This window comes from Chenopodium quinoa, unplaced genomic scaffold (genome assembly GCF_001683475.1).
Source record: "Chenopodium quinoa cultivar QQ74 unplaced genomic scaffold, ASM168347v1, whole genome shotgun sequence".
Classification (NCBI taxonomy): domain Eukaryota; kingdom Viridiplantae; phylum Streptophyta; class Magnoliopsida; order Caryophyllales; family Amaranthaceae; genus Chenopodium; species Chenopodium quinoa.
Window position 1 is genome coordinate 3,288,856 of NW_018743616.1, and position 15,569 is coordinate 3,304,424.

Below are 15,569 nucleotides of genomic sequence, written 5' to 3' on the forward strand. Positions count from 1 at the left end.
TGTAGGTGATTGTTCAGAGCAAGCAACCTGAAGAACCTAATGCTATGGAAGTTAATCAGGAAGCACAACAAGGTTTCACTGGAACACCTCACAGAATGGCAGAAGACACAACTCACAATGTCAAGCCACAAGCAGAGTTGGTAGCAAGTTACAACAAGGAAAGGGGAAATCCAAAGAAGAAAGCAGTAGCATCCTTTAGAGAAGCAGTGACTAACTCCTCTTAGCGGTTCAATGAGGCAAGGAAAATTGTGATAGCCTCACAGGAATAGGAAGAGGAGGAGGATCTCACAAGTTACACTCATGCAGTCAGATTCCCAAAAGAAAAGCTTAAAGAGTTGAGAAGACCATGAAGTTTAACACTAATCGGGAAGTGTCTTGGGCTAAAAGTAAGAGCGGAATTCATGATTCAAAGAGTTCAACGGATGTGGAATCTAAAAGGAGGATTAGAGGTTATTGAAATGGAAAGTGGAGTTTTCCTGTTCAGATTTTCTCTGTAGGATGATCTTGAAAAAGCCCTTTTAGGAGGGCCTTGGTTCATCTTCGATCATTAACTAATGATGGCTAAATGGAAACCAAACTTCCGACCATCAACTGAGAGCTTTAAAAATATATCAATATGGATTAGATTCTCGGAGCTTCCAGTAGAATACTATGACAAAGAAGCGTTATACAGTATAACCCAAGTTGTGGGGAATCCAATTCGAGTGGATTACTCAACAGATAAAATCATCAAGTTTAGATATGCTAGGTTCTGTGTTGAACTTAATCTCGATCAACCCCTTGTAACCTAGGTTTGGATTGGGAAGGCATGGCAAAAAATTGAATTTGAAAAAATCCATACTTTATGTTTTGAATGCGGCAGGATTGGCCATTCAAAAGAGAAATGCCAATTGAAACAAGGAAAGGAAATGTAGGAGAGGGAGAAGGAACAGAGACAGAGTCGAAGCACGCTAGTGTTGGAACACAACTCTTCCAACAAGGCATCGAGTATGGAAAGCCCAGAACACCATGAAGCTAGTAGTGGAGGAAAACAAAGAGGTGCAATTTAAAAATCAAAAAATCATTCATAGGGAATCTACAAAGGAAAGACAAATTTTGAAACAAAGATCTTACCCAGAGAAAACACTGGCATCAGGAAATAACATTAATAGCCTTGCAGTCCCTAGAACCAACCACCACGAAAACACCAATGGCGCTTCGTCTTCTTCACCTAATCCCCTTTCTAAACATATCCTCTTACCCCCTGTTAATTTCACTTAGCGCTCGACATTCTCCATTCCATCTTGCTCACCCATCAACTCTGCCACATTCACTGATAATTCCCACCATGGATTTTCAGAACAAACGAGGAAGGAGAACAGAAGAATCATCGAATTCTCGGCCATTAACACTTCGAATCCAACCAACTTTGACCCCTCTATTAGTCAATCCCCAACTAAACCTACTTTCGCCTACCCATCCCTGCTGTCACCGTCTGTAAACACCCATCATCTCCCCAACAATCTTGCCTCCATGTCTGACCACCAAAACCCTAACCCGATCCTCACTATCTCGGGCCTCACATCCATCACAAACCCAACACCTTTTTCCAATTTTCCCAACTCCATACCTTTGGCCGGTAATAAAAGAGACACCAATCCCAACCGACAAATTGAACACCATAAACGTGGGTATGCAAGTATTGATGAACCAGTTCTTTCACCCCTCTCTTCCAGAGTATGACAATCTGTTCACGCCTCTAGAAGCTCCACCAAAAACCCCCCCAACATACCCCTTGCAGTTAGTAAGCCAAAGTTTAAACCTTATGGAACACAAAAAATTGCTAATAATTTTGGAGTCGCAAAAGGAAGTGGTGGGGTTTGAAATGGACCTCAACTACATGACAACAGGGAATTGGATACAGGAAATTAGAATGACAGCGATGCCGCTGTCAATGGAGGATATATGGGCGATGGGGAAGCTCCATCTCTGGAAGGATTGGGGGAGTCTCTTCCCAACCACCAATAGTCATATCGAGCATCGCTTAGGGATTTTCCTCAGCTTCCCTTTCTCTCCTGCTAAAATGAAAGCAATCTTATGGAACGTGAGAGGTGCAACTAGTAGGGAGTTCGCTCCGCATGCAAAAGAGGTTGTGTGAATGTTCAAACATGAAATCTTGTATCTCCTAGAAACAAAATCATCTGGTTCAATTGTGCACAATTTATGCAACAAATTAGGGTTTGAAGATTATAAGACTCTTTTGGCGAAAGGGGCTTAAGGGTGGGATCTGGTTGTTCTGGTGAAAGCCGGCTATTTTAATGGAGTTTGTCACTGACCTCTCAGCATGTCATCCACTCTCTCTTCAAATTCTCCCCTTCTGAACCTGAGGTGGTTATTAATGGAATTCATGCACCATCCACTACTCGAGAAAAAAAAAAAAAAAAAAAGAGGAATAGTGGGGTAACTTGGGTGCTAATTCTCCACCAGCTTCCACACCGTGGCTTGTAATGGGGGATATGAACGAATTTGTATCCCAGGGTGAGAAGATGGGTGGAAGACCTGTTACAAACTCACAAGGAAAATCTTTCTCAGAATGGACTGATGCCGAGGGCCTAATTGATCTTAATTACAATGGACCAGCGTATACTTGGAACAATGGTAGAGATGGTACGGAACTAATAAGAGAAAGACTTGATAGAGCTCTCGCTAATGCAGAATGGATGAAAGTACACCCACAAACTCATGTATTTCATTTAGATAGAACGTACTCTTATCATTATCCCATTATGATTGATACTGGTGTGGTAATTGCTAGTGGTAATTATCCCTTTCAGTGTAAAGTTGCTTGGCTAGAAAACCCTAATTTTGATAATTTTTTTAATCTGTCTTGGGGGAAGGGTAATAATTTTTATGATTCCAAAAATTGTTTCACGGCCGAGGTTAAAGTTTGGAATAAACTTGTGTTTAACGAAACTATCCAGAGTAAGAATAGATTAACTGCTAAGATCCTTGGTATTCAAAAGGTACTCAGTACTAGGTAATCATCCTTCCTAATTAATCTTGAAAAAAATGTTATTAAAATAGCTTAATGATGTCCTAAAAATGGAAAGAATTACTTGGGCCCAAAAGGCCGGAGTAGATTGGAGAAAATACGGGGATTGGAACACCAAATATTTTCATATTTTGGCTAAGATTAAAAGTAGTAGGAATAAAATCACGTGCTTACAAGACAAATCAGGAGGTTGGGTTAATGATCAAAATATTCTTAAGTTAATGTGTATCAACCATTATAAGACTATCTTTGCGTCTAAACAACCTAGTCAACCTAGAAATGTGTCTTTTACACCAAATGTAGTGGTTAAAGATGACGATGCTACTTTCCTTTCTAGTAATGTTAGCAGCTTAGGGATTAAAAGTGCTTTAAATATGATGGCCCTAATGAAGAGCCCGGAACCGGATGATATTCAACCAAGATTCTTCCAAAAATATTGGGATGTGGTGGGAGCTTCTATTGTTAATCTTGTGTCCGATTGTTTTAGAAATGGGAAGATTCCAACCTACATTAATGAGTGGTATATTTGTCTTATTCCTAAAATTGAGCAACCAAAGTCCATGAATGATTTTACGCCTATAGGGTTGTGTAACACTATTTATAAAATTATTACTAAAATCGTTGCTAATAGAATAAAGCCTCTCTTAGGTGAGTTACTTAACCCGGTTCAATCAAGTTTCATAGAAGGAAGATCTATCGATGAGAATGTGTTAGTGTAGGGAATATTTCAAACATCAACTTTGAGCCCCACTATGATCATGCACTTAAGCATGGTGGCGTCCAAAGGGAAGGAAGCTAGAGATAAAAGAGTCGCCAACAAGTTTTAGGAACTTGTAGACCGTTCACGGGAAGGAAGATCTATTGGTGAAGGTTACACCCCATTCACGATCACGGAGATCGCTAACTCCATAGTGGTCCGGAACCATGACTGGATATTCGGGGATGATGGTACGAATCCAACCTAAAAGAGATTGAACCCACCCTAAATAGGCCTCTACTTTATTCTTATGATATTAATGTGCGCTTTCCGATCAACATACATCCAACAATTTAGCCCTAAACCTGTTTAATCTATTGGTTGATTATTAATGCACAAATAAATCTATCATTGGTGATCACTTGAATTAAAATCATATTAAGCCTAAAACAAATTATTAATTATCTTATTAGGCGTGATTTCAAGTACAAATTCCCTTTAAACCTGCAGAATAGGGCGTGACCAAGCAATAACAATAATATCAAGAATAATCAAGCAACATAATATTGACACAACAATCATCATAATAATAGTCATCATGATAATATGAGAAACATCTTAGTCATTATACTAACAAGATTAATAACAAACCCTAGCATGTCACTAAACAATAAAGACCAAAGTTTTAGCCTAAACATGATACTAGAAAGCATGATATTAGAAATATTAATTCACGCCCTAAACAGGATACTAGCAAGCATGATAATATTAGAAAGATCAATTAAGCATCCTAACATGATACTAGGAATTAAAATAAACATCCTAACATGATACTAGGAATTAAAATAAACATCTTAACATGATTTCTATATCAAAAGCAAGGAATAGTAAATCTACTCACTTTGATGTCTCGTATCTCTTTCTATTAAAACAATAAACACGTTAGTAACTTCAAGAAATATATAAACAAACAAATAAATCAAATAAGAATTGAAATAGAGATTAGGGACTAAACCCTTAGAAATATCAACCTTTCACGTCGAGGTCGAAGGCAACTACGAGAAGGGTTTAGAGTATTCAAGTCTCGCAAAGGACGTATGGTGTGATATGTTTAGGCTAGGGTTAGAAAGAGAGAGAGAAGCTTATAGCTTAGAGAGGGAGAGATGATGATTGTTGGTGAATGAAAACGGAGGAAAACAACCCTATTTATAAGAAAAAAACAAGGGAAAAGATCAGAAAAAAGAGTCAGAATCCGACTCGGAGTAAAACGCTTTTCATCGCGTGACGATGGATCCATCACTGTGCGATATTTTCATCGCTGCGCAATGCTTTTCGGAAGATAAGATTCGTATGGAATCTGACTTCCTATCAAATTGGGTTAGTCGAATATCCGTACGTATCCTTATTTTATCAGAATTAAATCTATAAAATCACATGTTTTATCCGATATAAAATTCTTAAACTTTATCTTTTCAAAAAGAAGATAAATTAGAACCTTCTAGAGGATTGTAGAAGCTAATAATCAATCCCAAGGGATTTAGGACTCAAAATAACCTTCTAGATAATTCTAGAAGCTTATGATAAATTCTAATGGTTTTAGAAATAGAGTTAAGATTAATGGACTCTCCACATGATCATTGGGTCCGCAGATAAGGCTCGGTATGGACCCAGTTTAGTATTTTGGTCATACCTTCTTCGTTATAACTCGGATTTGGGCTTATAATATATCGTTGGAAAGCTCTTTTCAAACCGCATCTAACTATACAATTATTAGACTAAGAATATGGACTAAAATAAATTGGTTTGGACCTTTTTACAAAAAGGACATGAAAATGATTATTTTAAGGACATGAAATGAACTATTTTGGGTCTAAAGACACAAAATAAATGATTTTTAGGATTAAAAACTTTTAAAGAAAGGTTAGAAATGGTCCAGGCTTAGGAAATTCACGAGAATCTTCAACTCTTCACCTAACTCGATAATCAAAGACGTGAAAGGTACTCATCACTGGGTTTGGTTTTTGGGGAGACACATTCAGGTGTCTATAGTTAGTCATTAAGGAGATTGCTCATCTTTTCAAAAAAATCGAGTAAGAAACACCTTATGGCTTTCAAAATTGATATTTCTAAAGCCTATGATAGCTTGGAATGGGGTTTCATTAGAGAAACTTTGATTGGGCTAATTTCCCTAGTTCTCTTGTTAATCTCATCTTGAGTTGTATCACTACTCCTTCCATTTCAATTTTATGGAATACTGAAATTAAAGTTTTACACCTTCAAGGGGGACTAGACAAGGTGACCCCCCTCTCCTCTTATATTTTTATCTTAGTTTAGAGAGACTTTCCTTAATGATTGAGCAAAAAGTGGGTGAGGGTGTTTGGAAACCTATCAAAATTGATAATGAGGTTTGTATTTCCCATCTTTTCTATGCCGATGATGTGTTTCTCTTTGCTAGGGCTTCAGTGGATAATGTGGAAATCATTAAGGAAATGCTCCTTGAGTTTGGTACAAAATAGGGTCTTTTTATTAGTCCTGCTAAATCGAAAGTAATTTTCCCTCCTAAGATGTGTTTGTCTCTCAAGGTTGCCATTCTTAATGCTTCTAACATTAAGGGTGCCCCTTCTTTTGGTAAATATTTAGGGGTGAACATTAGCTCTAATAGACTTAGGAAGGCCGATTATGTTGATCTTCTTAATAAGACTAAAAATAGAATTAAGGGTTGGCAAGCTAAACTTCTTAACATGGCCGGAAGATGCACCTTGATTAAGTCCGTTCTTAACTCCTATCCCCTTTATGCTATGCAAACTACTTTACTCCCTAGTGCTATTCTTGATGATTTGGAAGCGTTTCCTTTGGAATAGGGTTGATAGATCCCATTACCTTCCCAGAACTAGTTGGGAGAAGGTTTGTCTTCCTTCCGATTTGGGGGGGGGGTCTAAGAATGCGTATTCTTAAGAATTGGAACCTTGCTTTTATGGCAAAGCTTGCGTGGAGAATACTCCAAGAGCCGAATTAGCTTTGAGTACAAATTCTTCATGCTAGATATTTCAAAAATTCCACATTCTTAAATTGCATTCCTAGTCCCTATGATTCTCCCCTTTGGAAGGACATTCTAAAAGGGGAAAAGTTGCTTATGAAAGGTATTTCTTATAGGGTTGGAAACGGAAAAGACATTTGCCTTTGGTACCATCATTGGGTGGGTGATAAACCCATTTATTTGGTGATCGATACCCCCATTCTGGATTCTATTGCTCATTGGAGGGTTAATTACATAATTGACAATGGAAGTTGGAATACCAACAAAATTAAGCACATTAGAACCGCCCACCTCTGCAGACTCATTGAAAGTATCCCCTTACCAAGTGTAGCTTCGGTTGAAGACACTCTTTGTAGGGGAGTTGAAACCAATGGTCAGTTTAATATTCAGGGGCCGTTTGGTTCGCGCGGGGGAATCGGAATGGAATGAACAAAGGGAATGTAGGAGAATGGAATGAAACCCTTTCCAAGTACTGTGTTGTTTGGTTTTCAATAAACAAAGGGAATCACCATCACCACCACACATCCCCTTTCTTCACTTTTCCAGCCACCAGGAGCCACCCCATCGCCCAGCCACAACGTCGACGGAAATCGGCAGCCCTGGGCGCACCTCCCCCACCCCTCGCAGCCCCTAACCTCCCCGGAAAAAACTTCCACCACCACGCAAAAACCCTAGAAAACACCATCCCTCCCCTTAAAAACGCCGGCCAACCTTCCCCCGCCCTCGAAACCCTAGCCGCTAGGGTTTCGAGGGTGGGGGGAAGGTCGGCCGGCGTTTTTAAGGGGAGGGATGGTGTTTTCTAGGGTTTTTGCTTGGTGGTGGAAGTTTTTCCGGGGAGGGGAGGTGTTTTCGAGGGGAGAGGTGGGGGAGGTGCGCGGGCTCCGGCGAGTTGTGGGGGAAGTGCGGCGAGTCCGGCGGTGGGGACTAGGTCCGTGGCGAGGTGGTTGGGCTAGTTCCGGCAAGTACAATGGTGGTGGGTATGGTGGCTAGGGAAAGGGAATGGGAAAGTCTGGGGGGGTGGGGAATCAATGTAGACTAAAAATGGGTGAACTCAAAAATAAAAATGGGTAAAGGGAATCAAAAAAGTGTCAAACAAACAACAACAAAGGGAATGATATCAGTTCATTCCGATTCCCTTTGATTATTAACCCCAACCAAACGGCCCCTCAAAGTGCTAATAATTTTGTGCGTAATTTCTCTTCTCACCCCACTTTTCCTCTATTAATTGGAAGAAGCTTTGGCATATCCCGATCCCTTTCAAATACAAAACGTTAGTTTGGAATGTTTGTCATCAAATTTTACCCACTGCTACTGTCTTAGCCTTAAAAATTGATAATTTTGACCCCTTGTGTACTAGATGTAAGCTTGATGAGGAGAATCATATGCACTTATTTAGGGATTGTATTAATTCTGGAACGTTGTGGTCTAGGATTTTTGACTTAAATAAGATGGATAAGGAGTTTAATTATAATACCTTTTTCAACATTAATTGGGAAGGATGGATCAATTACAATATGAATATGAATACTACGTGGAAGTTCGTTTTTTCTGTTGCCTTATGGCACATCTGGAAAGCTAGGAACTATACGGTCTTCCAACTTGCTGTCTATCACCCTATTTCCTTGTTTAATAGATATAAGCTGGACTTGGATGCTACTATTAATTATTAATGTGTTTCAGGGCAAAGGGACTTATCCGTGAGACTAGATGGCAGCGACCACACTGATGGGCCGGGGCATGGAGAAGGAACGACAAAGCAGGGGCTGGTAGTGTTGCTAGGACTTTGGATGGATCGCGGTTCTTTGGCAAAGCATGGCAAATTTCAGCTAGGAACTCAGCAGAAGCCGAGTTGATTGCAATTCAAGGAGGGATGCAGATGGCAGTGGATGCGTGCCTCAAGGAGGTTATCATCGAAACTGATGCGTTGTCTCTCGAGCGTACCATTGAGGATGTTGGCAAGCATGGTACACATGAGCTTGCTGCCATCCTCAAGGACATGGAGTTGCTGCTCAACAAAGGATGTACTCAACTACATTCCAAGGGAGGCAAATAGGGTTGCCCATTATTCTGCCTCTTGAACTTAACTTGCTGTACTCTGATTATCATTAATTAATTTTAACTTGCTACGGTTTTTAAAAAAAAAAACTATTATGCAACACCTTTATAAAATGAAAATATTTACATATTTTTTATTATATATTTGTAACTCTACTCTTATGGTCCTTATTTTTATGCCACTCAACAACGATAAGTAATTCCATTGATTTTTGCATCATCAGTTTACTATTTATAGACTATAGTGCCCCTCTATTGCATAATACGCAGTACTTCGTAACTAACATAGTCAAACTTTTTTACCGTAAAAAGTACTAATATATATTCCTCCAAACCAAACATTAGTAAAAATTGTAAACATGAAAAATATTGATACTGTGAAAACTTCACATGTGCTAATTGCCTAATATAAATAATTAAACATTAGTAAAAATTTAAAATGTTGATATTGTAAAACTTCACATTAATTCTTACTTTAAAACATTTAACATGATAATAATTGTTAATAATACATCTTTAAAACATTTAACATGATAATAATTGTTATTAATACATTAGTAAAAATGTATATTCATAGTTAGAATATGAATAGCGAATAAAGACAAAATATGTCGATTATTTTGGAACGGAGAGAGTAATTAATTTCATAACATAGATAAATAAAAAGTATGATGTTACAACAGTTGAAGTGATAAGAAATTTTTGAAACTTAACGTGCTTTATAAAGATTTAGTAGTGTACTTCCCCTCAAAAAAAAAAAAAAAAAAAAAAAGAAGATTTAGTAGTGCACTTGTTTTTTTTATCAAATCAAATGAGTTTCTCATGACGGTATGTGGCTTTTAATCCTTTGATAGGCGACGATTTCACAACTTTTGAGTCACTGCAACATGATTTTGCTACACTTGAATCTGCAATGAGTAATTTTAAGACGAGAAAGTATACCTTCAATTCATAAAGGGGATTGTAATACATCGCCTTTAGCGATACCAAAAAGAAGTTCTATACTAAAAAGATATTAAAAGAAATCTAGATTGTGTTTTGATGTCAAATCCACTTGCTACACCAACAGTTCTTTAAAGTTAGCCGTAGCAGAGTTCTTTAACTTCATAACACGGAGTAAAACATTCTAGTTCCATTTACAAATTATATCGACGATCAAATTAGTATTTACAACATATCTAACAGTTATGTACGATAATGATTCACAATGAAGGTTATCTCAGTACTCAAAAATAAGCTATAGCATAATTCTCAAAGATAATTACAGCAACGATTAAGACGAAAACTTGGACTCGATTTACAACTTATCTGCAGGGCAAGTCCAAAATCTGCTGCAGCTAGCAATCTGAAATCCGGCAGTTCATTCGTCACTGATCATATAGAGCAATGTACTGATACTATTGCAAGGCTCTGTACAGCTGCACAAAATCTTCTATATTCTTCAAAATCCAGAAACCAGAACCAGCATCTGAAATATCTTCAAACTGCAATAGCAGTCAAGGTCTATCTCAATATACCAACATAAGCAGAAATTAAGTTGTTACACAAAGCAGGCCCTCACTAATCAAATCTTAGTGCAGCAAATTGTATTCAATTTGGCACTGATGAGAGGACAGATAAACTGCAGCAGAATTTGTCAAATGCCCAGTAATGTCTACCTAGCTCAGACCAGACCGCAAATTTCAGCAAGATGCTGCACCGTTCCAAGTTTCAAACATATCTACAGCTGTTGAATTGTGTTACAAATGCATCTGCATCTAAGTGCTTAGCAAGCAAAGTCACTGATGTATACAGCTGCATCCACTCCCTGCACCACCTCAGTAACCAATCACTCACATTTTAGTTCGTTGATTATAGAGTTACCACATACCGCATTCTCTTCGCCTTAGCAGTCGTCAGAAGTGTTGATTTCATTTGTTGGAAAATTTTGGTTTGACAGCATTGCACATATCACTTAACCCTTGTTCACATAATTTTTTAGCATGCTCGTTAACTTGGCATGTGGTCAGGAGATCATAGAAACTACGAGCCATTGTGTGACGCCACGGTGTTTGCAGCTCCTTCTTATCCTCGACTGTTGATGCATCATCATCTTTATGAAATGAAAAATGTTAAATGGTCATACGTATTAAGATTACACGATATAATTACAAATAACTTAAATAGAATAAAATTGGTCTCGAAGTGACATTATGCTCACAAAGATTTATGTTGGCCGTTTGTTTTGAAAAGTGATATAGCTATGGTAAAGTTACACAGTATCAATTATGTCCTAGATAGAAAGTGACACACAAAGCATGGAAAAAGACGGGCATCATATACATATAAAACAATTTGTTCTAAAGCATTTATGTTTTATAGATCAAAGTTAAAAATTTGTTACCTTTGTGTTTAGTCCAAATCTCAGACTTTGCTAACTTAGTCCAACGCTTCATAATGTATTTCTTTGGGATCTCGAAAATGCAGTGCATGTGCATAACCCTCAAAATATGATAGCACAGCAAGCCACATTCTTGATAACTCATGCAGGTACAAGAAAGTTCAAGGAATTCATTATCATATTGAACCTTGTGACTTTGTGTAAAGTCCTCATAAAGTGAAACTTAATAAATCTTAAAACATCCTTGATTTGCAACTGCTCGAATGTAACTACCCATTGCCATATCAAACTCTTTTTGAAAGTCATCAAATAAATCCAGTGTATATACTTCAGCAGCGTGTTTTAAGAGCTTGCATCGCGATTCACTTGCAGGATGTCTTTCAGTTGTACATTTAAAGTTATCACTTTCTTCAATGTTACGCCAATGTTTCACTGTATCCTCTGGTAAAACTCAAATAAGCTTGTTGTCTGATTAGCTCCAAATGATACAGCCCTGTTTATCATTTCTACTTTCTGTGAAGACAAAATTCGAGCTGAAAAGAAGTCTTTGCTTAGAGTTGTACACCACTTATCCCTCAATTTGTATAGCTGTGAAAACCAAATACTTTCTTCAAGGTCATATGTGCTGATCATCTCTGTCCAGCACCTCAAAAACTCTTCTTCATTGTCACATCCAGTCAAGCACTTGTTGAAGATGTCCTTAAAAGTAGGATTGCTTCCAAGCATTTCAAAATTAGAAATAAAATTTGTTTGGAGGTGCCAAATACATAGACGGTGTCTTGAATTTGGGAATACCTAAACAAGGAAAAAAAAAAAATTGAAATTAGTTTCCGAAAAATTTATATTCCAAAGCTAGAAGATAATCATAATACATACTACCTCCGTAACTCTGTTTCACAATGATATTAACATTTACTATTTATCTACTTTATTTCTTTTATGGTAAACCCCTTTTACTACCTTACCCTTCTTACCTTACAATAATACACCTTTCCACTCCATTTCTCTTACTTATTCACATTTTTACACTCTCTCTCCGTCTTTTACTCAATTCACGTTTTACCTACACCCACCCTACTTTTTATACACTCGATCTCTCATTTGACTTGATACTTGTGCAAATATTATATGTTAAGAACATTATGAAACATAGGTATCATTTGTTAAAAACTGAAAATAAATGCACCCAGGCAACAAAAACTACATAATTATAGAATAGTCCTTAATATGCCGTATTTAAGTAATTTAGTGACATAATCAAAATTTTAAAAAAACATATATATTAGAAAAGGAGAGTTTAATTTCATTACCTTTGCAATTGCATTTGGCAACTCTAAATTTTGGTCGGTGAATATGGACTTTGGTGCAAGTCCACTCATAGAATTCTTGAAGGTTTCCAAAAGCCACTCAAATATTTCCGTCTTCTCATCAAAAATAAAGGCACAAGCAAACATCGTGGTTTTCCAATGGTTGTTTATTCCAAAAAATGGGGCACATATCAAATTATATCTATTTATTCTATATGTCGTGTCAAATATTAATGCATCCCCATATGCTATGTAGTCTTCCAACATCATTGAATCACGCCAAAATATGCTCACAATTTGATTATCATCATTAACTTTTACCCTGTAGAAAAAAGAATTATCATCAGTTGTCCTTCGTTGCATGACATCTAATACATTTTGCATGTCACCACCCTTTGAATTCTTTATCTTAAGCCTTGAAACAATATTCAGATAATCCGTCTTTGTGTGACCATCAAGTTCTTTCTCCTTATCTGCAATGCACAAGTATTTGCAGCAATCCATTTGCTTACTACCTGAAGTCACCATTGTTTCAATAACTTTGCCTACACATTTTGAGGTAGATAATTTTGACCTCAGACAATGACATTCTTCCTGTTTTACAAAGTCATGGTTATGGATTATGTTATGATCAGCAACAATAAATCTGCCTTCCTTATCCATCTTAAACCGTATATATGCTTTGCAATCTGTGCGGGTCTCATTGACTACTCTAAGTTTCCTTTTCTTTTGACTGGTAGTTGAAGCAGATCCTTCAGTGGTTGGAATCCCAACAATGCTCTTCGTTTGCACTTCTTTTTTGCCTTTGTTTCTTAAACCAGCCTTTGAACAAACAAAGTACTTTTCAAAAATGACACTATTACTGCACCTTCTCCTTGATGTCCCCTTCCTAACACTAAACCCAAGAGCTCTTGCATGAGCCTTATATAGATTTAGTGCATCATCGAGATCTAAAACTTCACGTCCAAGCAAACATTCACCAATACTCAGGTCATTATCATATGTGTAATCTTCTTCTTGCTGGGTTTCTGTAAAAGGTGAAACTGAGCTTTGTGTGAATCTAAAACACATATTTGCATCATTAACCTAAATTTGATGACGCCAAAGCCTATGTGGTAACAATGTTATATACTTCCTCCGTTCTAGTAATATTGCAACTGCAACAACTGGACTTTTACACTATTCATCATACTTGTTTGACCACATATTATGATTTATAAGAAAAGTAAAATATAGTCATGTGGGGTCTTGTTAGATTTGTCTCGTAAATTACTTTCACAATATCAACTTTTTATAATTTTTACTCTTATATAATTATAGATATTTAGCATATAAAATGTGCTTAAGGATGCGTAATTTCATCCTTGTTGCAATATTTGTGGAATAGAGGAAGTATAACATAGAGATGACATTTAAAGTATTTAAGATAACACTGGAAAGATAAAAAATAACATGAGAAATATCAAAAGCGATTGCAGATTTGAAAACTCTTAAAAGTGATATGGAATTGAGGAAATATCTATAACATTAATTTTCTTATTTATAAGATAAAATAAAAACAATATTTTAAGTGCCAATGCAATCATAACAATTGACATCATTAATATTTAATGTGACTAGAGAATTAAATTTATAAGTGCCTATTAAGAATATTCAAATCATTAATAAAATTTCATTATTGACATGACATATAAAAATGACCTTAAAATATGAAGTACAAAAGGTAAAATTCTAATCTCTAAGTATCTAATAACAAAAGTGATATAATCCTTACATCCATAAATAAAGCCCTACTTCTCCCAAATTCTTGTCCATAAATAAAAGCATCATTCCTCATTTGGGTGGGGTCTATCATCCACTAATTTTTTTAATTCACTCTTAATCAGCAAAACCCCTCTAGTCCCACTATATTTTCTCATTCACTTCCACTAAAACAACATCAACAACAAAAACAAAGCCTTAGTATAATTTGGGGCTGGCTAACATAAATCGTCATAAGGAACCATTCGCAAAAAAAGAAACAAAGAAAGGAAAGTGATAAAATGGAAGTGAACAAAAAACGAGAAAAAACATAGTGAGAAAAAAAAAGGGTAATGGAAAGTGAAAACCCAAAGAGAGGATATCAAAATATAATTAAGTCATACTGTGTATAAAAGAGGAGTAAGGGGAAATATGTCAGAACCCGACCTTTGCACAACAATTACGCTCACTTAAACACAGGATTAAGGCAAGCTTGAGTACTTATTAATTAATTCGAAATTAACGAAAGATTACAAGGATAAATAATAGCTTTAGGCTATCAATCTCAAGGTAGCTTTAGGCTACTAATCTCTAATGGAGTTCACTCAATTTCTAGATAGATGGCTAACAATACATAATGTGCTTTATATACTCAAGCTACTAACATGCCCTAAAACTAATTAAGGTTGACTCTAAGACTTGGGAACAACAATCATCCAGCCATGGTTTCTAAAGTGGTGACTTCTCTTTTTCTTGCTTGTCTTGAGTCTTCTTTCCTAAATTGACTTCTTTGACAAAAGCTACTGCTTCCCTTGTTCCTCCCCGTGCTTCCCCTGTTTCCCTCACTTTAACGTTGAATTTGTTTTGCTGACCCACTTTGTGAATTTGACCCACCTTGGGCCGACAGGTGTAAACCTTAATGGGTTGGCCCAATTGTGAGTCCATTACATTACCCGCCGCCTCGAGATTCACCTTATCCTCAAGGTGGAAGGTCGAAAAACGCTCGGCGATGGTGGCGCCGTCCTCCAAAGTTGCTTCGAAGTGTGGCAGCCACTTCATCAACACTTCAACCTTAGTCCCATGCCCCGCTGCTAACTGCCGAACTTCCAACACCTCTTCGGGTTCCACCAACAACTCCATCTCAGCCGTGAATTGAGCCGGGATCGTTGGGTTCACCGGAGGCGACCCAATGGCACGCTTGAGTTGCAAAATGTGGAAAACCGAGTGGATCTTGCAAGTGAGGGGAAGATCCAAGCAGTATGCCACCTTGCCAACCCTTCCAATCACGCGAAAAAGACCATAGAAGCGTGCCTCTAGCTTCT

At 37.2% G+C, this 15,569-nt stretch overlaps 1 protein-coding gene across 4 annotated transcripts in view; it reads right to left on the reverse strand.

The window, feature by feature from the left end:
- Positions 1–9,833: 9,833 nt before the first annotated feature.
- LOC110683081 (protein FAR1-RELATED SEQUENCE 5-like) overlaps positions 9,834–15,569 on the reverse strand; it is a 29,641-nt gene continuing 23,905 nt past the window's right edge. The window contains exons 1-4 of one of the 4 annotated variants that reach the window (XM_021859427.1): positions 12,511–13,678; positions 11,204–11,995; positions 10,479–10,912; positions 9,834–10,304 (exon numbers count right to left, since the gene is read on the reverse strand). In XM_021859427.1, coding sequence (XP_021715119.1) covers positions 11,630–11,995; positions 12,511–13,578 — 1,434 coding nt within the window. In that variant the 5' untranslated portion in view covers positions 13,579–13,678 and the 3' untranslated portion in view covers positions 9,834–10,304; positions 10,479–10,912; positions 11,204–11,629. Of the gene's footprint in view, positions 10,913–11,203; positions 11,996–12,510; positions 13,679–15,569 lie in introns of those variants that run through there. The other 3 variants (XM_021859429.1, XM_021859428.1, XM_021859426.1) reach the window with 3 other exon arrangements.